The sequence below is a fragment of the Pongo abelii genome, chromosome 8 (assembly GCF_028885655.2).
Source record: "Pongo abelii isolate AG06213 chromosome 8, NHGRI_mPonAbe1-v2.0_pri, whole genome shotgun sequence".
In the NCBI taxonomy this organism is placed as follows: Eukaryota; Metazoa; Chordata; class Mammalia; order Primates; family Hominidae; genus Pongo; species Pongo abelii.
This window is the reverse complement of record NC_071993.2, coordinates 12043504-12064458: the sequence shown is the minus strand read 5'-3', so window position 1 is coordinate 12064458 and position 20955 is coordinate 12043504. Positions and strand designations below refer to the sequence as shown.

The following is a 20955-nucleotide window of genomic DNA, read 5'->3' as shown; positions in this document are numbered from 1 at the left end:
TAACTTTCTGTTGTGGTCATTAGGGGAAACAAAATTGCACGAATGAAGTGAGTAGTTGCAGAGAAAGAAAAAGATAATGCTTTTAGCCATTTATTTCTTTCTAGATTTAAATATTTATGAATTAGAATAATGAATTTCAATTAAAACAAGTTTTAATGTAATATAAATGTTATAAAATGCTTTAAAAAGCTTTTTTATTCAAACAAATGCATAACATGGTATAGTTTAATACTGGCAGACAAACCATTTTTGCAATTAATATTTACATAAGGAGTTATGATTTGTTATATTTTGACTAGAATAATTGATAGTTACATGCCATAGTAACTTGGGATTATATGTTTTTTAATTTTAGCTACAGTCATGGAGTAGCTGCAAAATATCAGCTAAATCACCTTCATTGCTATTATGTTCAGGAAATTTAGTTTGAGTGACTTCAATATTTTTATCATCTAATTTGCTATAAAGTAGTGTGTCTCTGTTAATAGTATCTTAGCAGCTCTGCAGTAAAGGCAGTAGGCAAAGGTGGCCATCAGTAAATTTGTCTCTTCATTTCCCTGTATTTATTACTGTCTCTTTTATGTTCTTTTTAAGTACATAATACTTGAGAACTTTGCCTTTTGTAGAACTTGTCTCAGAGTTCATAAAATGTGTTTTTGTTCATCTTTTATTTATAATTGTTTCCCTTTGGAAGATCTAAACGAGGCCGGGCACGGTGGCTCACGCCTGTAATCCCAGCACTTTGGGAGGCGGAGGCGGGAGGATCATGAGGTCTGGAGATCAAGACCATCCTCGCTAACACAGTGAAACCCCGTCTCTACTAAAAATACAAAAAAATTAACCGGGAGTGGTGGCAGGCGCCTGTAGCCCCAGCTACTCAGGAGGCTGAGGCAGGAGAATGGCGTGAACCTGGGAGGCGGAGCTTGCAGTGAGCCGAGATCGTGCCACTGCACTCCAGCCTGGGCGACAGAGCGAGACTCCGTCTCAAAAAAAAAAAAAAAAGAACTAAACGAAGAAATTGTTAATCTTACAAATGAATAAGAAAGCCTGTATTTTTCACCTTTTTTGATCATATTATGAAATTTTCTTTACAATGTTTTATACTATTTTATTATTGTGATTAGTACCATCATCATTAGGCTTATTATTAGTGGATTATGAAGGAAATTTCAAATTTTATTGTCAAGAATCTAAAAAGGGGGAAAAATGGCCACCCTGTTTTATTTCTGAGTGTTTAGATAAAAACATCGTAGAGTTGCAACTTCCAGTTCATGATGATTAAGAAATTATCTGTCTACTTTTTTTTTTTTTAATTGAGTTGGAGTCTTGCTCTTTTGCCCAGCCTGGAGTGCAGTGGCACAATCTTGGCTCATTGCAACCTCTGCCTCCCGGGTTCAAGCAGTTCTTCTGCCTCAGCCTCCCGGATAGCTGGGGCTACAAGTGCATGCCACCACACCCAGCTAATTTTTATATTTTTAGTAGAGACGGGGTTTCATCATGTTGGCCAGAATGGTCTTGATCTCTTGACCTCATCATCCGCCCGCCTCGGCCTCCCAAAGTGCTAGGATTACAGGCGTGAGCCACCGTGCCCAGCCTCTACTTGCTATTTTATTTGAAGTCTGTTTTTTCTTTCTCTCAGTGTTCTCGAACTATTTGTAACTCCTTTGTTATTTTCTCCCAGTTTAAGATCCTTAATGTACCCATGTCCTCTCAACTTGCTGCAAATCATTGGAACCAGCAACAGGCAGAACAAGAAGAGAGGATGAGAATGAAAAAGCTCACACTAGATATCAATGAACGGCAAGAACAAGAAGATTATCAAGGTATAAAATCATCTATAAGAGAAGTGGAAATTTTTGTTGCCTTTTGAGCATCAAAATTGTTATTTTGTCTCACCTTCTCATGTCATATTTTTCCATATTTATGCTGAGAAATTCATTTTGTATCCCACCGTGTTTATTTTTCTTTCACTTATTTGTAAAATAACAATAATGTAATTTTCACCATATTTTGCTCTAATTAAATTAGAGTACAAACTGCTGGCTATGTTGCAAACAAGGTGATAATCAATTTTTAATTGCTTCACATTGCCAGCCAGTTGTGTGCAGATTCATTTAACAAACAGTATGCATTGCTTAATGATAGGGATACATTCTAAAAAATGTGGCATTAGGCAATTTCATCATTGTGCAAACATCATAGAGTGTACTTGACAACCTAGATGGTGTAGCCTACTACACACCGAGGCTGTATGGTGTAGCCGTTATGAGCTGATGGGACCACCATTGTATAGTGTCTGTCCATTGACTGGAACATGGTCACACGGTACACGACTGTATTTACCTCCTTTTGTCTATTTGGAGTCCTGGTCTTGAGGAACCTGTGTTCCTTCAGATTTGAGGAAATACTCAAATTAGGATTCTTGTTTTACGCATACATACCCAGCATTTTTCGGTTAATTGGAACCTTACATATCGAGGCCATGGAGACTTAATAAGCTAGCGTTTTGGTGTTCCTGTGGTATGCAGATTTTACAGCCATAACAGTTGTTTATACAGCACTGTACTGAACAAACCGCTGTTTGTGCAGGAGAGTGTGTGTAAATCAGTATTTGTGGTTTCTAATCTTCTAATCTCACTTGTAGAATGTTCTCTCCCAGTTGATACCCAACAGTGTTTTTGTTTGTTTTAAGAGCCTTCCTCTGTCACCCAGGCTGGATGGAGTGCAGTGGCGCAATCACTGCAGCCTTAGACTCCTGGGCTCAAGTGATCCTCCTGCCTCTGCCTCAGCCCCCCAAGTAGCTAAGATTACAGACATGTGCCACCATACCTGGCTAATTTTTAATTTTTTATAGAGAGGGGATCTTGCTATGTTGCCCAAGCTCATCTTGAACTCCTGGGCTTGAGCAGTCCTCCCGCCTCTGCATCCCAAAGTGGTAGGGTTACAGACGGGAGCCTCCACACCCGGCTCCAACATTCTTAATGATAATAGCTAACACTGAGTGCTTACTCTTTGGCCAGATACTGTTTTATGTACTTTTTCAAAGCATATAATCCTCATAACAATTCTTTGAGATAAGTGTTGTTATCTTCATTTTACATTGAGGGAAATTGAACCGAAAGTCCCACAGCTAGAAAGTGACAGAGCTGGGATATTAACCAGTAGTCTCGCTCTACACACGATACTCTTAGCTATTGCAATGCACTGCCTCTTAGGCTTTTTTACTGCCTCATAAGATAGCTATGTGGTGGCCAAATTCATAGTAAAGGGAACATTGGGTATTAAAAGAGTCTCCTCTCTTAATGCTCTTTTAAAACTTCTTAATCATTTTAGTCTGTATAATGGCTATTTTTCTTTAGTCAGCTCCCTGACAGGACTAATAAACTTAATCTCCCCAACATTTCATTCACTCTGTAGGAGGAGTACATTTCTAAGAGTTAACAGCATTTTCTTTTTTTGCTCCTAATTACAGAAATGTTGCAGTCTCTTGCACAGCGCCCAGCTCCAGCAAACACCAATCGTGAGAGGCGGCCTCGCTACCAACATCCGAAGGGAGCACCTAATGCAGATCTAATCTTTAAGACTGGTGGGAGGTAAAGCAGTCATTACTTCTTCCTTAGCTGTTTGTTTTCATGATGTCCATAAGAATAAATTAGAGAATTCTGGATTATAGTTTTTGGCAAAGGCCTGATTTTTAGCAAAATAGAAAAATCTTTGAATTATAGATATTTCAGGGGAAAAAACCTGCTTTATACTATAGTTATGGCTGTTCTGTTTTTTTTATTTTTATTTTTATTTTTTGAGACAAGGTCTTGCTCTGTCGCCCAGGCTGAAGTGCAGTGGCACAATCGCAACTCACTACAGCCTCACCCACCTGGGCTCAAGTGATTCTCCCACCTCAGCCTCCCAAGTAGGTGGGACTATAGGCATGCACCACCACACCTGGCTAATTTGTATGTCTTTTGTAGAGACAGAGTCTCGCCATACTGTGTAGGCTGGTCTCGAACTCCTGAGTTCAAACCATCTGCCCATGTGGCTGTTCTTACAAAGACATTGGTTTCAGCTAGATCTTGGCTTTTGCCCTCTCTGAGTGGACTTCTTTTTTCTTCTTTTGCTTTAATAGGAAGGAGTTGTTATAGATGAGCAAGAGAGACATCATAGGCTTTGTGTTAGAAGTTCTCAGGTCAGGGTTAATTAATACCGATGTTTACAAAAACTAAAAATCTATTTTCTAGACTTTCAACCATGTAAGTAGAGTTTGTTCCTAAGCTCTTATTTATTTATTTATTTATTTATTTATTTAATTTTTGAGACACAGTCTTGCCCTGTCGTCTAGGCTGGAGTGCAGTGGCGTGATCTCGGCTCACTGCAACCTCCGCCTCCTGGTTCAAGCGATTCTCCAGCCTCAACCTCCCAAGTAGCTGGGACAACAGGGCACGCCCCCACATCTGGCTAATTTTTGTATTTTCAGTAGAGTTGGGGTTTCACCATGTTGGCCAGGCTAGTCTCGAACTCCTCACCTCAGGTCATCACCTGCCTCGGCCTCCCAAAGTGCTAGGATTACAGGCATGAGCTACCACGCCCAGCCTGTTTTTTAAAATTATAAAATTTCCTGATGGAATTCCTACCAGTTCCATTTAAAGTTAAATTGTTTAATGTAAGATAATTTAAAAGTCTATAAAGAATTTGAAAGTGAAGATATTCCCTAATAAGACCTCTTTTATGTTTTTTAAGGGTAAGTAATTTAAAGTTTTTCTGGGACATGATCTAAAGATCCATATCATCAACTAATTTTGTTCTTTGTTTGTTTTTTTTTTTTTGTTTGAGTCCGAGTCTCACTCTGTCACCCAGGCTGGAGTGCAGCGGCGTGATCTTGGCTCTCTGCAACCTCCACCTCCCGGGTTCAAGTGATTCTCCTGCCTCAGCCTCCCAAGTAGTTGGTATTACAGGTGCCCACCCACCACACCCGGATAATTTTTGTGTTTTTAGTAGAGATGGGGTTTCAGCATATTGGCTAGGCTGGTCTCGAACTCCTAACCTCAGGTGGTCCACCCACCTCAATTAATTTTGTCTGGCGGTTAAGTTAAAGTGACAGTGGCTTCTGCTGCCCTTACCGATCTCACTTAGTGGATTAGTGTTTACACCGAGGCTCTACAATACAACAGCCCAAGATGTCACTTTGTTGTTGGGAGCAGGGGAGCAGGTGTAGATGGGGAGTGTGCTGGGGATGGCAGAATTAGATCATGATTCAGGAGGGTAGCATGGGGGAAAATGTAGTCATCAGAGCCTGTGTTTGTTACTCGCTGGACATCACTGAACATATTCATGTGTTCTGGTGGCATCTTTCTTTGAACTGTTTGCTCAGATAACTAATCAAATTGTAATGTAGAAAATTGGCTTGTCAAGACAGTTTAGAGATCTGTTCTTTAGCATCTCTTGAGTATAATTAAAAAAAAAAAAATCCAAGTAGGAAATGACCTGTAAATCCATCTAATTAGGCATAATAAGATATTAGGTTATTTTTAATTATCCAAACTTTATTAAAGTCCTTTAATTAAGCCTGTTTTATTGCTGCTAAAATGTAGACACTAGCTAGGTTAACAGGCAATGAAAAATGTTCATTTCCTGCTTTTGCATTTTCTTAGAGTAGCTTTAAATATATGCCACAGTGTTCTTGATAACATCTATTCCCTCCTGTCTCATCATCAGAGACCAAAACTATTAGAATATTTGTATTTCGGTTGGTAAAAAGTAATGCAGTTTTTGCCAATAAAATTAATGGGAAAAACTGCAATTACTTTTGCACCAGCATAATATCTTGATGTTTTCATCATCTTCACCTGTTCATATTGCAGCCTAACGTCTCTGAATAGCACGTTTTTATTAATCCCTAACCCCTTCACAATTCATGTATTGCAAGTATAGTGTCTTAGTAATTTGTGTAGACTCACTGTGGAGTTGGATGACATAAGGGGCATCCAGTAGGATTTGCCTCCCTCAGTGTACACTCATCCAGGACTGCACTGTGGAAGATGGAGTACAAGACAGGGTCTTTACCTGCAAAGTTATGGTCCAATAGGGAAGCCAAGTACAGGTACTTGAAAGATAATTCCACCCTCTTCATTTGTCTGTTTCAAACACCTTGGGTAAGAGTCTGTTAAGGACCAGGCAGGAGATATGTAAGCATATGTGTGCTGTCATCGACGTGCGTGTGAACAGAGGTAAGCCTTTCTTAACCTGGTTACCGTATTAGTCACTTTGCAGAGTTCCTTCACTTTCTATTTTCCCTTCCTCCCTCCATTCCTCCTTTGAAGAATCGGCTACACTTGCCCCTTCTTCCTTGCTCCCACTTGGGTGGCTTACCCCTGCCAATTCACAGCTGGCAGTGGGAGGCGTTGCCCACCCCAGTGGCTATGCTAGAAAAGAAAGGTTCATTATTGACTCCTCTAACCTTCTCAGTCCTTAGGTCTAGGCAGCTTCTACCGTCGCTGGCATCCCCACCTGCCATCTCTTGGCCTCATCTCAGCAGCACTTTGCATTGTGGGCCCTCCTTGTTCTCCCAACAGACCCTTCCTTGGCGTCTGTGATTCTGCTGGCTTCTGGGTTTTCCCTTCCCCCTGATCACTGCAGCTCCTGCTGCTGATGCTGCCTCCTTTCTGCACTTGCCCTGCCTAGGGATGTCTGTGTTCCTTGGGCTCAGCCTGGGCCCTCTTCTCCTTCTGCACTCTCAAAGGAGGTGTCATCCCTCCCAGTGGCCTGGCTTCCATCCAGGTCTCCAGCCGAGATCTCACATTTTCATTTCTGACTCTCCACCCACCTGTGACTCAGAGATGGAAGACTCGTGCCCCTGCCCCAGACCCCTCTTCCCTAGGGTCTCCAGTGCAGGGAGAGGAAGCGTTGTCTGCCCCCTTGTCCACAAAAGAAGAGGAAGTTGTGTTATTGACAGCTCCTCCTCCCTCAATCCCTAGATCTAGTTCACTAGCAAATCCTCTGCATTCTGCTCCCAAATGGCCCTCACTCTTGCCTGTCCTATTCTCTGCCCATAGCCAAGACCCTGGGTCAAGCCACCGTCGCCTCTTGCCTGGGTTGCTGTTGCTGCCTCAGCCTCCTCATCAGCCTCTCCGTCTCAACCCTTCAACCCTTTCCAATTCATTCTCTCCCTACAGACCCAGTGTTCTTTCTAAAATATAAATTTGGTGTCTGCATGTGCCCTTCTGCTTAAAATCATCCAATGACTCCTCGTGGCTTGTAGGATAAAAAGTCTAAACTCCTCAAGTTTAGACTTGGCCCCGTGGTGCAGGTGGACATACGTTACTGGCTTCATCTCCTGCTGTTCTTTCCCGTGCTGCAGCCTAGCTGACCTTTAGTTCTGTGTTCTTTTTGCCTCCTCTGTGTGGAACAGTCTCCAGCTGTTTCCCTGGAGAACTCCTGCTCTTTCAGGTCTGCCTTGGTGTTCCCGAGTCTGACATAGATCAGTGCGGATCTGCTGCCGTGACTTACGGTATTTCTGCAGACCTTGTCCTCCTTAAGTGCCGCTTAGCTTGTCTCTATTCCCCATGAGATTACAGGCGATGAGGGCAGGGACTAAGTCTCATGTTGTTTCCATTCTGTCTCCTTCATAGCTCTTGGTGCCTGGCACCTAGTAGATGCTCAGTAAATACTTGGTGAATGGACAAAAGAACTTTTCACAGTCTGTGTTCAGTCACTGAATAAACATTCTCACTCCAGTTCTGTTCCCTAGCTCTTCCCTCTGTTTTTCTTTTTTGTAAGAGTCCCAGCTCTTGAGCTAGCCACTCAACCTGTTTTAAAATCTCTTCTTAAATAGCACCTTAAAAAAAGAAAACCTAACTTGTCCATCAGTCTTAAGAATAGCACTCTGTAAAGTATCACGAATGGAATTTTTATAGTCAGTGCTCCTAAAGTATAGGTGCAATAAACATGGTAGACTAACAAACATGGAAACATGAGATTTTACCCTTTAGAGGACCAGATGTTCTTTGCCTTTTTTAAAATTTACATTTTAAGGCTGGTTGTGATGGCTCATACCTGTATCCCAGCACTTTGGGAGGCCGAGGAAGGCAGATCACCTGAGGTCAGGAGTTCGAGACCAGCCTGACCAACATGGTGAAACCCCATCTCTACTAAAAATAGAAAAATTAGCCGGTCGTGGTGGCGGGCACCTATAATCCCAGTTACTCAGGAGTCTGAGGCAGAAGAATCACTCGAACCTGGGAGGTGACGTTGCAGGGAGCCAAGATTGCGCATTGCACTCCAGCCTGGGCAACAAGAGCGAAACTCTATTAAAAAAAACAGTTATTAATATTGGTAATGTTATATGGCAGATAAAGGGAAATTTATTTGGAAACTGATTATAAAGTAGTTTAGGTCCAGGAGCAGTGGCTCATGCCTGTAATCTCAGCACTTTGGGAGGTCGAGGTGGAAGGATCGCTTGGGCCCAGGAAGCAGAGACTGCCAGATCACACCACTGCACTCCAGGTTGGGCGACAGAGCCAGACGCTGTCTCAAAAAAAAAAAGTAGTTAAAAAAAAAATTTTTTTTTTTTTGAGACGACATCTTGCTCTGTTACCCAGGCTGGAGTGCAGTGGCGCAGTCTCAGTTCAGTGCAGCCTCCACCTCCTGGGTTCAAGTGATTCTCCTGTTAGCCTCCCGAGTGGCTGGGATTACAGGTGTGCAGTCCACCACCCTTGACTAATTTTTGTATTTTTAGTAGAGACGTGGTTTCGCCATCTTGGCCAGGCTGGTCTTGAACTCCTGACCTCAGGTGATCTGCCTGCCTGGGCCTCCCAAAGTGCTGGGATTATAGGTGTCAGCCACCACGCCCAGCATAAACTATTTTTCTCTGTAGCTTTTGATGGACTCCCAGATTTTAATTTGTATTTGTATATTTTCTAACCAGGAGATCCTTGAAATAAGGACATAAATTAAAATTTCAGCCCTTTAACAAATAAGAGGCATTTGCTTACAATGAGTTGAAACAGCAGCAGTGCTGTAAGTAAAACGATTATGTAGGGTTTTCTGTATTGCAGAGCAAGGTTGTTTTTCTAATGCACTAGTATTGAAAAACTGTGAAGCTTAACATTTTTGGCCAGTGTTATTACTTATATGGCTTAGATGCTAGTAATTCATACAGGTTATTTCAATGCTTCTCAAACTTAAACTTTAAAATACATATTAACTAATAAAAAGCAAGTTCTGATTAGTTTCTTTTATTATTATTACTTTTTTTTATTATTGTGGAATGCTTCATGAATTTGCGTGTCATTCTTTTTTGTTGTTTTTTGAGATGGAGTCTTGTTCTGTTGCCCAGGCTGGAGTGCAGTGCCGGGATCTCAGCTCACTGCAACCTCTGTCTCCTGAGTTCAAGCAATTCTTGTGCCTCAGCCTCCCAAGTAGCTGTGATTTACAGGCATGTGCCACCACGCCCAGCTAATTTTTTTTTTTTTTGGAGATAGAGTGTCACTATATCAGATTGCAGTGGCCTGATCTTGGCTCACTGCAACCTCCACCTCCCGGGTTCAAGCAATTCTCTGCCTCAGTCTCCCGAGTAGCTGGGATTACAGGCACCTGCCACCACGCCTGGCTAATTTTTGTATTTTTAGTAGAGATGGGGTTTCACCATCTTGGCCAGGCTGGTCTTGAACTCCTGACCTCATGATCCACCCTCCTTGGCCTCCCAAAGTGCTGGGATTACAGGCATGAGCCACCGCGCCCAGCCAAATTTTTGTATTTTTAGTAGAGATGAGGTCTCACCATGTTGGCCAGGCTGGTCTCAAACTCCTGACCTCAAGTGATCTGCCTGCGTCAGCCTCCCAAAGTGCTGAGAGTACAGGCATGAGCCACTGCACCCCACCTGCGTGTCATCCTTGCACAGGGCCGTGCTAATCTTCTCTGTATCACTACAATTTTTAGTATATGTGCTGCTGAAGTGAGCACAACAAGCTCTGGTTACTTTTAAACAAGATCTCCAGTGATGTCAGAGCTGCTGGTGTGTGGCCTACACTTAGCGGCATAGGAGGTTACTATCTGACTTTTAAACCCATCTTTTTAAAAATGATTTTGTTGTTGTTTTATTTTGTTTTTGAGACAGGGTCTTGCTCTGTCACCCAGGCTGGAGTACAGTGGCGTGATCACAGCTCACTGCAGCCTCGACCTCCTGGGCTCAAGCAGTCCTGCCTCAGCCTCTCAGTATCTGGGACTACAGGCACACACCACTACAAATGGCTAATTTTTTTTATTTTTAGTGGAGTCGAGGTCTCACTATGTTGCCCAGGCTGGTCTTGAACTCCTGTAAACCTATCTTAAGTAGAGTCTGCATTTTTTCATCAGATTTTTTTTTTATATCTTTAAGTAAGATTAAATTAGTGATAGTTTTGTTATAAAATAGAGTCCGTTGTAGAATTGCATTTAATCCAAAGTGTATATTGTATTAATAAACAGTTTTTGAGCTGATAGATTTTTGAGTCACTCAGGATGATTGTTTGCCTATAAACCAGTCGAATGACACCTTACACTATAACTAGTGATATAACTGTACCTTACTTAGCAAAGATTTTGAACATTTTTTCCTGTCATTTACTGCATTTATTTAAAGTATTCTAGGTTAGATAGCTGCCTTTTCTTGACTTCAGGAGAGATGCTTAAATCTTCTCTTTCATTCTCTCAGGGAATACTTGTGTTCTTTCCATCAGTTCATTTCTGGAAGAGTTATGGATCTTATCCAGCTGAGGATATACTTTTCCATATTTGCGTCTTAACGCTTTGAAAGTTTCTTGCTAAGGTAGCTTGCTCTGTGAAAAACAAACTGTTTATCTGCTTGGGCTGCCATGACAAAATATTACAGCCCTAGTGGCTTAAACAACAGATGTCTGTTGTCTCGCAGCACTGGAGGCCGCCAGCAGGAAACCTGAGGTCAGGGAATCAGCGGGGCTGGTTCCTTCTGAGGCCTGGAGGAAGACTGCTCCAGGCCTGCCTTCTAGCTGCTGGGGGTGCCGGCAGTCTTTGGCTTCCATACCTGTCATACCTCACCCTGGTCTCCGCCTTTGTCTTCACTTGGCCTTTTCTGCCTGTGTGTGTCTGTGTGCAGATTTCCCTTTTTATAGAGATGCAGTCATATGGGATTAGGGCTCCACCCTGCTCCAGTATGGCCTTATCTTAAGTAATTACATCTCCAGCAACCTTGTTCCCGAATACGGTCACATTCTGAGGTCTGCAGTTCAGTGTCAACATGTGAATTTTGGGGATACACAACTGAACCATAACACAAACTGTGAATTCTTAGCATCTTAAGAATTAGTTGTAGAAGAGAACAGAGCCACCCCTCCAGCCATTGCTCCAGTGGCTCTGGTTAAGTTGTAGTCCAGTAGAGAGCACGAATGCTCTCAAAAAAGCACTACGGTTGTCCTCGGTATCCACAGGGGGTTGCTTCCCGGACGCCCTCAGACACCAAAATGCACAGACATTCAAGTCCCTGGTAAAAAATGGTGTAGCATTTATGTATAACATATGCACATCCTCCCATGTACTTTAAATCATCTCTAGATTACTTGTAATACCTAATAAAGTGTAGATGCTGTGGAGATAGTTGATATACTGTATTGTTTTTAATATTTATGTTATTTTTTATTGTTTGGGTTTTTATTTTCCTGAATATTTTTGATCCATGGATGTGGAACCCGCAGATGCCAGGGCCAACTGTAACTTGGGGGAGTTACTTGGTGGTGGTGGGTGGTGCTGCAGACGCCGTCTTGCTGGACTTTGTCCTGTGGCAGTAAGCTCTCTGATGTGACCCTGTTTGTTCCTTTAGGAGACGTTGATCCAGCAGCACGTGTCATTTCATTAGGTCCTGTATCTGATGTTGTGGATAGTGGAGTCCTCCAGCAATTGAATGAGAGCAGTGGACACATCTCAGCAGGTCGGTCTAGAGAGTTGCGAATCTAAACCTGGGACAGGCTGGGGCCAGGAGGCAGAAACACCAGCCTCTGCCAACACCGGAACAAGCCGACGCTTCCAGACAAGGCGGAAAAGGCCTTTTGTAATGGAAATCTCGCGAGGGTTAATCTTCTCTTGAGAATGGCAGTCAAGAAATGAGATGGTTCACTTGACTACTGAGCAGTTACACCAAGGAGAGCGTGAAGGAGATGATTGAGCCAGAGAAGAAACGGGTTGTGATGGTAATGGTGTGGGGGAAATGAACTTGAGCTTTAAACTTGATTTGAGTTTCAGTGTCTCTGAATTGAACATCCCACGTTGGAAGAAGATACATTTGGGGGCTCCAGGACTACAGTAGAAAAGTATAGAGCAAGCAGGAAAATCTTCTAGTAAAACTTACATGCAGGACAACAAAATGATGAAAGATATCCAAATACCAGATAATCCACCAGGAAGGCTTTTGTTTAGGAATTTGTTTCAAGAGGAACAAGGGATGAGGGAGAAAAATCCGTTTTATCCATCAGAGTCAGTGATATAAAATTGCCTATTAAGGTAAAAGAAAAATGTGGAGACTATTTTAGTATACAGAGAGCATTAATTCAGATGGCTTAGAAAAGTGATACCAGCCCAAGAACAGGGATCTAGTTGAGCCCATTGTAAGTATCATTGAAAACAAAACATGCCAGTCAGCATGTCACAGAAAACGAACGAAGGACAAGAAGAAGTGGATGAGAATATTTTGTTGACCTTCATGGGTTTACAGCCTCTGTCTCTAAACAAAGTATGGAAACAAGTAGAGCTTTTATTTTGCTTTTGTTTTTGTTTTGTTTCATTTTGTTTTCCCCCACTAAATAGAAATGAGGGTTCTTAGTCTGTTTCTGACAATCTGTTAATTTCTTAGGATAGTTGTCTTTCGTTTGCTTTCCAGTAGGCATAGTACATTTAGTTGAAGAGCACATCTGTATGCTACAACTTGATTACATCTTTTTTTCTAGCTATTTTGCATTTTTTCTTTTACCATGTTTCAGTTTCTGCATGTAGATTTAAATAAGAAACAAAACTTGTAAAGTTGTAACATTTCACATGGAAATGCTGCCCAATCTTCACCAGCTTCAGAAATCTGACCTTTGCCAATGCTGCAATAAAGTGTTGTCATTAGATTTGGCGTGGTGTTGTTTTATTTGGTTTGGGTTTTGGAAACCGATTGAACGGGTAAATTGGTATCTCCCAGTTTAAATCTTTGTGCTTTAAAAATACATTCTCGGCCGGGTGCGGTGGCTCACGCCTGTAATCCCGGCACTTTGGGAGGCTGAGGCGGGCGGATCACGAGGTCAGGAGATCGAGACCATCCTGGTTAACACAGTGAAACACCGTCTCTACTAAAAATACAAAAAATTAGCCGGGGGTGGTGGCGGGCGCCTGTAGTCCCAGCTACTCGGGAGGCTGAGGCAGGAGAATGGCGTGAACCTGGGAGGCGGAGCTTGCAGTGAGCCGAGATCGCACCACTGCACTACGGCCTGGGCGAAAGAGCGAGACTCCGTCTCAAAAAAAAAAAAAAAAAAAATACATTCTCAGACGACTAGTGTTGTGTTCACCTTAAGGATTCCATCTCTGCATGGCTTTTCTTAGGTGCCGGAGTTAATGTACCTTTGGGGCTAATGAAAAAAAAAAGTAGCCTACACAGACCAATAGAATGCACATTTTTAGAAGAGGCCGAATACTGGTGAAGATGGGAAATGGTACAGCGTGGTTCAGCCTGGGGCAGCATTTGTGATTTGTGTGGGTAGAGCCTCTGCAAAGCAGGTAACACAAAGGAACAGCAAGAACCACTCTTGGTCATCTCTTGCCAGGTGTTAATTTTAAGGCTGATTTACACACTCCAAACGGAGTTACTGTAATCACCATTGCTAAAATTTCAAAAATTGATCTGAGAGTTATTATCATTTGAAAAAAAACAAGGATTTATTAAAAAACTTTCCAGATTTCACTTACTTGGAAGCTTATCATCCAGCCCTTATCACCATCTTCATCACTGACTTGTGTACTGTTACTCACTGTCCTTTTATTGGGTTTACAAGTTTATCATTTTTATATTACTTCTAGGTGTCAGATTATTTATTACAGGGAGCCAGGATAATTCTAAATTCACCCTTTAAATTTCATGTCATACACAGGCAGACAATGTGAAAATCAGGTGCATGGTGATGATTTACCTTTATTCACCTTTCATCTAGAAAGAATAAAGTCACTAGCAGGTGTAATATGTTTGGGAACCAGAAAGTGGGCCAAATTAGATTCTTCACAACATTGCATCTTCAGTTCGAAAGGACAAGCCCCCTGAATTTTGGAAATGTTTATGATTCTCATAACTGTCAGTCTTTTGGGCCTCCTTTTTCCCCCTCATGATCAGCAGAGGTAAGCAGGTGTTAACACATCTGGCTGTCAGACTTCTTCCTTTGAGCCTTTGATTCTTTTTGGGGGAGTGATAAGCTGGAAAGGCATCCCGGCAGCCTCAGGATCTGTCTCAAGGTCAGTCCCCTTACTTCCCTATGGGAGCCTCACAGGCCCTTGGACACTCTGCGTTTACATACAGCTACTGCAGACCTGAGGTGTGCAAAACCAAGCAGCCTGACAGAGGGTGCAGAAAGTGCACAGTGGCTAGGAGAGCGAAGCAAGGATCATGATGAGAAAACAAAAACCCAAACAGAAGCCAGGCACAAACACACAAAAGAGCAAAAACCTGAGAAGCTCAGTATGTTCTTAACCCTAGAACATAGAAGATTCGGATTGGAAGAAACATTCATTTTATAGTCAAGGAATCATGCTGAGAGGTGTGTTAATGCCATTCAGTACAGTACAATGAGTAATTGATGGTTTCAGGATTTTTATAATGAGCAGAAATATTAGTAACTTCATTATAGGAAGGAATACAGTTGACGCTTGAACACTGGTGGTTAGGGTTTATGACCCCCCGTGCAGTCAGAAATTCACAAAGAACTTTTTTTTTGAGATGGAGTCTCACTCTGTCCCCAGGGTGGAGTGCAGTGGTGTGATCTCGGCTCACTGCAGCCTCCGCCTGGTGGGTTCAAGAGATTCTCCAGCCTCAGCCTCCCAAGTAGCTGGGATAACAGGTGGCTGCCACCTCGTCTGGCTAATTTTTGTATTTTTAGTAGAGATGGGGTTTCACCATGTTGGCCAGGATGGTCTCAAACTCGTGACCTCAGGTGATCCACCTGCCTTGGCCTCTCAAAGTGCTGGGCTCACAGGCATGAGTCACCGCACCCGGCCTGCATGTAACTTGACTCCCCACAGACTTTACAAATATAGCCTGGTGTTGACTGGAAGCCTTAGCAATATCATAAGTAGTCAGTTAACATGTTTTGTATGTTATATGTATTATGTATTTTATTCTTACAATAAAGCAAGCTAAGGATGATGTTATTAAGAAAATCATGGGCCAGGTATGGTGGCTTATGCTTATGATCCCAGCATTTTGGAGGCTGCGGTGGGAAGATCACTTGAGCCATGGAGCTTGTGGCTGCAATGAACAGAGATTGTGCCACTGCACTCCAGCTTGGGCAACTGAGTGAGACCCTGTCTCTGAATAAATAAATAAATAAATACATAAATAAATAAATAAATAAGAAAACCATAAGGAAGGGAAAATATATTTACTATTAAGTGGAAGTGGATCGTCATAAAAGTCTTCATCCTCATCTTCACATTGAGTAGGTGAGGAGGAGGAGTTGGTCTTGCTGTCTCAGGGGTGGTGGAGGTGGAAGAAAATCCATGTATAAGTGGACCCATGCAGTTCAAACCTGTGTTATTCAAGAGTCAACTGTAGTCCTGGAGTAGTGAGGCCTACGATAGGGAGGTGAGACCGCAGATTTCCTAACTCCAACCATATCATGTAATATCTTCACGATACCCAGAGTGAAAAACTCAAGATATTCTTTGGAAAAGGCAGAGATGCAACATGTCTCAGGTTCCTTTCTAAAATTGTTTTCAAGTTTTTATATATTCAGAGGTAAACTTTCAGCTATTGGGAGCCCAATGTGTCTTGTAGATTTTTTTCTTTTTGTTTTTTTTTGAGACAAGAGTCTCACCCTGTAGCCCAGGCTGCAGTGCAGTGGCATGATGCCGCTCACTGCAACCTCCCTGTCCCAGGCTCAAGTGATTCTCCCGCCTCAGCCTCCCAAGTAGCTAGGATTATAGGCGTGCACCCCCACGCCCGGCTGATTTTTGTGTTTTTAGTAGAGATGGGGTTTCTCCACGTTGGCCAGGCTGATCTCCTAACCTCAAGTGCTCTGCCTGCCTTGGCCTCCCAAAGTGCTGGGATTACAGGCATGAGCCACGGCGCCTACCACCCAATGTGTTTCTTAGTTTAAGTGGAAGGTATCCAATTAGCAACTTCTTTTTTGTTTGTTTGTTTTGAGACCGAGTCTCACTCTGTCGCCCAGGCTGGAGTGCAGTGGCTGATCTGGGCTCACTGCAGCCTCCACCTCCTGGGTTCAAGCGATTCTCCTGCCTCACTCTCCCGAGTAGCTGGGATTACAGGTGCACACTACCACACCTGGCTAGTTTTTGTATTTTTAGTAGAGCTGGGGTTTCACCATGTTGGCCAGGCTGGTCTTGAGCTGACCTCAAGTGATCCACCCGTCTTGGTGTCTCAAAGTGCTGGGTTTATAGGCGTGAGCCACCACACCCAGCCAGCAAGCTTGTTTTGAATAAAAATAAGTTAGGCCGGGCACGGTGGCTCACGCCTGTAATCCCAGCACTTTGGGAGGCCAAGGCGGGCGGATCACGAGGTCAGGAGACCAAGACCATCCTGGCTAACACGGTGAAACCCCACCTCTACTAAAAATACAAAAAATTAGCCGGGCGTGGTGGCGGGCGCCTGTAGTCCCAGCTACTCAGGAGGCTGAGGCAGGAGAATGGCGTGAACCCGGGAGGCGGAGCTTGCAGTGAGCCGAGATCGCGCCGCTGCACTCCAGCCCGGGCGACAGAGCGAGACTCCGTCTCAAAAAAAAATAAAAATAAAAATAAAAAAAAGAGGTGAAATCAATTTAAAATTTTAAGACTTAGTATGCTATGAGTAAAAGCACATTTTTGGCATTCTGGGTTTTTTTTTTTCCTTCTGGTAACCCACATACATGCATTCTTAATTTAAATGAGTTTTTTTAAACCTTTGGAAGTACAAAGGGCATTCAGTCATCTTCTGTTGTCTCAATAGACATGTTTCTTTCTGGAGGAGTAACCTTGAAAATTGTTGGATTATCACTTAAATGTTAGTTTCTTTAGAAGCTGTTCTAATTGTATAGTTACTGGGAAAAGCACATCAGATTCTGTTGAGTGTACGTTTGTATGTGTGAAAATGCTAATGTTTTTACTGTTTGGCCTCCGGTAGGATAGTGGAAAATTTTTTGTTTTCAGGGTGTATAGTCCGTTTTATGTTGGATTTATGGATTTAAACTCTTTTTTTTTTTTTCTGTGGCAGAGTTTCACTCTTGTTGCCCAGGCTAGAGTGCAATGGCGCGATTTTGGCTCACCGCAACCTCTTCACTCCCAGGTTCAAGTGAAATGATTCTCCTGCCTCAGCCTCCCAAGTAGTTGGGATTACAGGCATGCGCCACCACGCCGGCTAATTTTATATTTTTAGTAGAGGTGGGGTTTCTCTATGTTGGTCAGGCTGGTCTTGAACTCCTGACCTCAGGTGATCCACCTGCCTTGGCCTCCCAAAGTGCTGGGATTACAAGCCGTGAGCCACCGCACCCAGCCAGATTTAAACTTTTGTATGAATACTTGGGAGACCCAGGGAAAACAGAGATTCATTGGACAGATACCTATTGATCTCACTCTATATGCTAAGGCACTGTTGTAAGCCCTGGGGATAGAGGTGGAGGGACAGTCACTGCCCTGGAGGAACTAACATCCTTCCAGCAGGGGAAACAGACGAGAAATGTGAACAGTTCAGTGAATTTAAGCCATGGTATCTGTGAAGTGCTTAGAGCAAGGCTTGGCACGTAGTAGGAAGAATTCCTTTAGTGGCCGCTAATTACACCTTTGCGCGTGCTGTTTCCTAGGCTCATGCCCCTAGCCTTTTTTTTTTTTTTTTTTTTTTTTTTTTGAGACGGAGTCTTGCCCTGTCGTCCAGGCTGGAGTGCAGTAGTGTGATCTCGGCTCACTGCAACCTCTGCCTCCCGGGTTCAAGTGATTCTCCTGCCTCAGCCTCCTGAGTAGCTGGGATTACAGGCATGCACCACCACTTCCAACTAATTTTGTATTTTTAGTAGAGGCAGGGTTTCTCCATGTTGGTCAGACTGGTCTCGAATTCCTGACCTCAGGTCGTCCGTCCGCCTCAGCCTCCCAAAGTGCTAAGATTATAGGGGTGAACCACTGCGCCCGGCCGACACACACGACTTTCAACAACTATGCTTTATTGCGCGTAGAAACTACCTGAACAGTGGTAGGAACCACGAGAATGCCACTCTTCAGGGAATATGGCCTTGCCAAGTAGAGAGACAATGTCCCCACCTCCCCAGAGACCACTGAACACTTAAATTCAGGCACAAACCTTTTATTCTCTCATTAATGTTTCTTCTGCATGCCTCTTCCCTCCCAAAGTTGGGAGGCCATTTGAATATCAAGGAGAAATATGTAGTATGCCCAGTTTATATGATTCTTTCATCCAAAAAGTATCATGGCAGCTTCTGAGCCCTGCAATGTGCCTGGACAGGAACTGGCCTGGGTCAAACCACCCCAGGTGTTAGTTTCTGAGACACATTGTGGATGGCGATCAGGACAAACAAAATCCAAGGTGCTCTTTGGAAAAGATGGGAAATTTTTTTTATTTTTTATTTTTATTTTTTTGAGATGGAGTATAGTTCTGCTGCCAGGCTGGAGTGCAGTGGCACACTCTCGACTCACTGCAACCTCTGCCTCCCAGGTTCAAGCGATTCTCCAGCCTCAGCCTCCCAAGTAGCTGGGATTAGAGGCATGTGCCACCATGCCCGGCTAATTTTTGTATTTTTAGTAGAGATGAGGTTTCACCATGTTGGCCAGGATGGTCTCAACTCCTGACCTTAGGTGATCTACCTGCCTCAGCCTCTCAAAGTGCTGGGCTCACAGGCATGAGCCACCGCACCCGGCCTGCATATAACTTTTGACTCCCCACAGACTTTACAAATATAGCCTGGTGTTGACTGGAAGCCTTAGCAATATCATAAGTAGTCAGTTAACGTGTTTTGTATGTTATATGTTACATATTTTATTCTTACAATAAAGTAAGCTAGGGATAATGTTATTAAGAAAATCATGGGCCAGGTATGGTGGCTTATGCTTATGATCCCAGCATTTTGGAGGCTGCGGTGGGAAGATCACTTGAGCCATGGAGCTTGTGGCTGCAATGAACAGAGATTGTGCCACTGCACTCCAGCCTGGGCAACTGAGTGCGACCCTGTCTCTAAATAAATAAATAATTAAATAAAACCATAAGGAAGAGAAAGTATATTTACTATTAAGTGGAAGTGGATCGTCATAAAAGTCTTCATCCTCGTCGTCTTCACGTTGAGTAGGTGAGGAGGAGGAGTTGGTCTTGCTGTCTCAGGGGTGGTGGAGGTGAAAGAAAATCCATGTATAAGTGGACCCATGCAGTTCAAACCTGTGTTATTCAAGAGTCAACTGTAGTCCTGGAGTAGTGAGGCCTACGATAGAGAGGTGAGACCGCAGATTTCCTAACTCCAACCATATCATGTAATATCTTCATGATACTCAGAGTGAAAAACTCAAGATATTCTTTGGAAAAGGCAGAGATGCAACATGTCTTAGGTTCCCTTCTAAAATCGTTTTCATCTAGCCGGGCGCGGTGGCTCACGCCTGTAATCCCAGCACTTTGGGAGGCTGAGGCGGGCAGATCACAAGGTCAGGAGATCAAGACCATCCTGGCTAACATGGTGAAACCCCGTCTCTACTAAAAATCCAAAAAAAAATTAGCCGGGCGTGGTGGTGGGCGCCTGTAGTCCCAGCTGGAGGCCAAGGCAGGAGAATGGCGTGAGCCCGGGAGGCGGAGCTTACAGTGAGCTGAGATCGCGCCACTGCACTCCAACCTGGGCGACAGAGCAAGACTATGTCTCCAAAAAAAAAAAAATTGTTTTCAAGTTTTTATATATTCAGAGGTAAACTTTCAGCTATTGGGAGCCCAATGTGTCTTGTAGATTTTTTTGTTTTTGTTTTTTTTTGAGACAGAGTCTCACTCTGATGCCCAGGCTGCAGTGCAGTGGCATGTTCTCTGCTCACTGCAACTTCTGCCTCCGAGGCTCAAGCGATTCTCCCGCCTCAGCCTCCCAAGTAGCTGGGATTATAGGCGTGCATCACCATGCCTGGCTAATTTGTGTATTTTTAGTAGAGATGTTGGCCAGGCTGGTCTCGAACTCCTGATCTCAAGTGCTCCATCCGCCTCGGCCTCCCAAAGTGCTGGGATTACAGGCATAAGCCACTGTGCCTGGCCGGATTTAAACTTTTATATGAATACTTGGAGACCCAGGGAAAACAGAGATTCATTGGACAGATACCTATTGATCTCGCTCTATATGCTAAGGCACTGTTATAAGCCCTGAGGATAGAGGTGGAGGGACAGTCACTGCCCTGGAGGAACTAACATCCTTCCAGCAGGGGAAACAGACGAGAAATGTGAACAATTCAGTGAATTTAAGCCATGGTATCTGTGAAGTGCTTAGAGCAAGGCTTGGCACGTAGGAAGGATTCCTTTAGTGGCCGCTGCTGTAATTACACCTTTGCGTGTGCTGTTTCCTAGGCTCATGCCCCTTGCCTTTCAGGATTCAGTTCAAGCACCACCTCTTGGAAATGCGTGGCCGTCCTCTGGGCCCCCTGCGTGATTTAGGGGCTCCTTCCCTTGAGCTTTGTAGGAGGTGTCTCTCTGCCTGCCCGCAGCCCTGGCGGAGGGATGAATTTAAAGGGAGGGTGGTTAGTTGGCTGCTGTCTTGCAAA

The 20955-nt window shown here is 43.5% G+C and overlaps 1 protein-coding gene and 1 non-coding gene across 2 annotated transcripts in view; one reads left to right on the top strand and one right to left on the bottom strand.

Annotated features, from left to right (window-relative positions):
- UPF2 (UPF2 regulator of nonsense mediated mRNA decay) overlaps nucleotides 1-13109 on the top strand; it is a 123096-nt gene extending 109987 nt beyond the window's left edge. The window contains exons 20-22 of the mRNA XM_024253821.3: nucleotides 1682-1823; nucleotides 3473-3593; nucleotides 11825-13109. Of these exons, the coding sequence (XP_024109589.1) occupies nucleotides 1682-1823; nucleotides 3473-3593; nucleotides 11825-11834 (273 nt within the window). The 3' untranslated portion in view covers nucleotides 11835-13109. The remainder of the gene's footprint in view (nucleotides 1-1681; nucleotides 1824-3472; nucleotides 3594-11824) is intronic.
- LOC112135296 (U6 spliceosomal RNA) lies at nucleotides 9847-9954 on the bottom strand. Its single transcript, XR_002916598.2, has one exon. It is a non-coding gene; the product is annotated as a U6 spliceosomal RNA (small nuclear RNA).
- Nucleotides 13110-20955: the final 7846 nt, after the last annotated feature.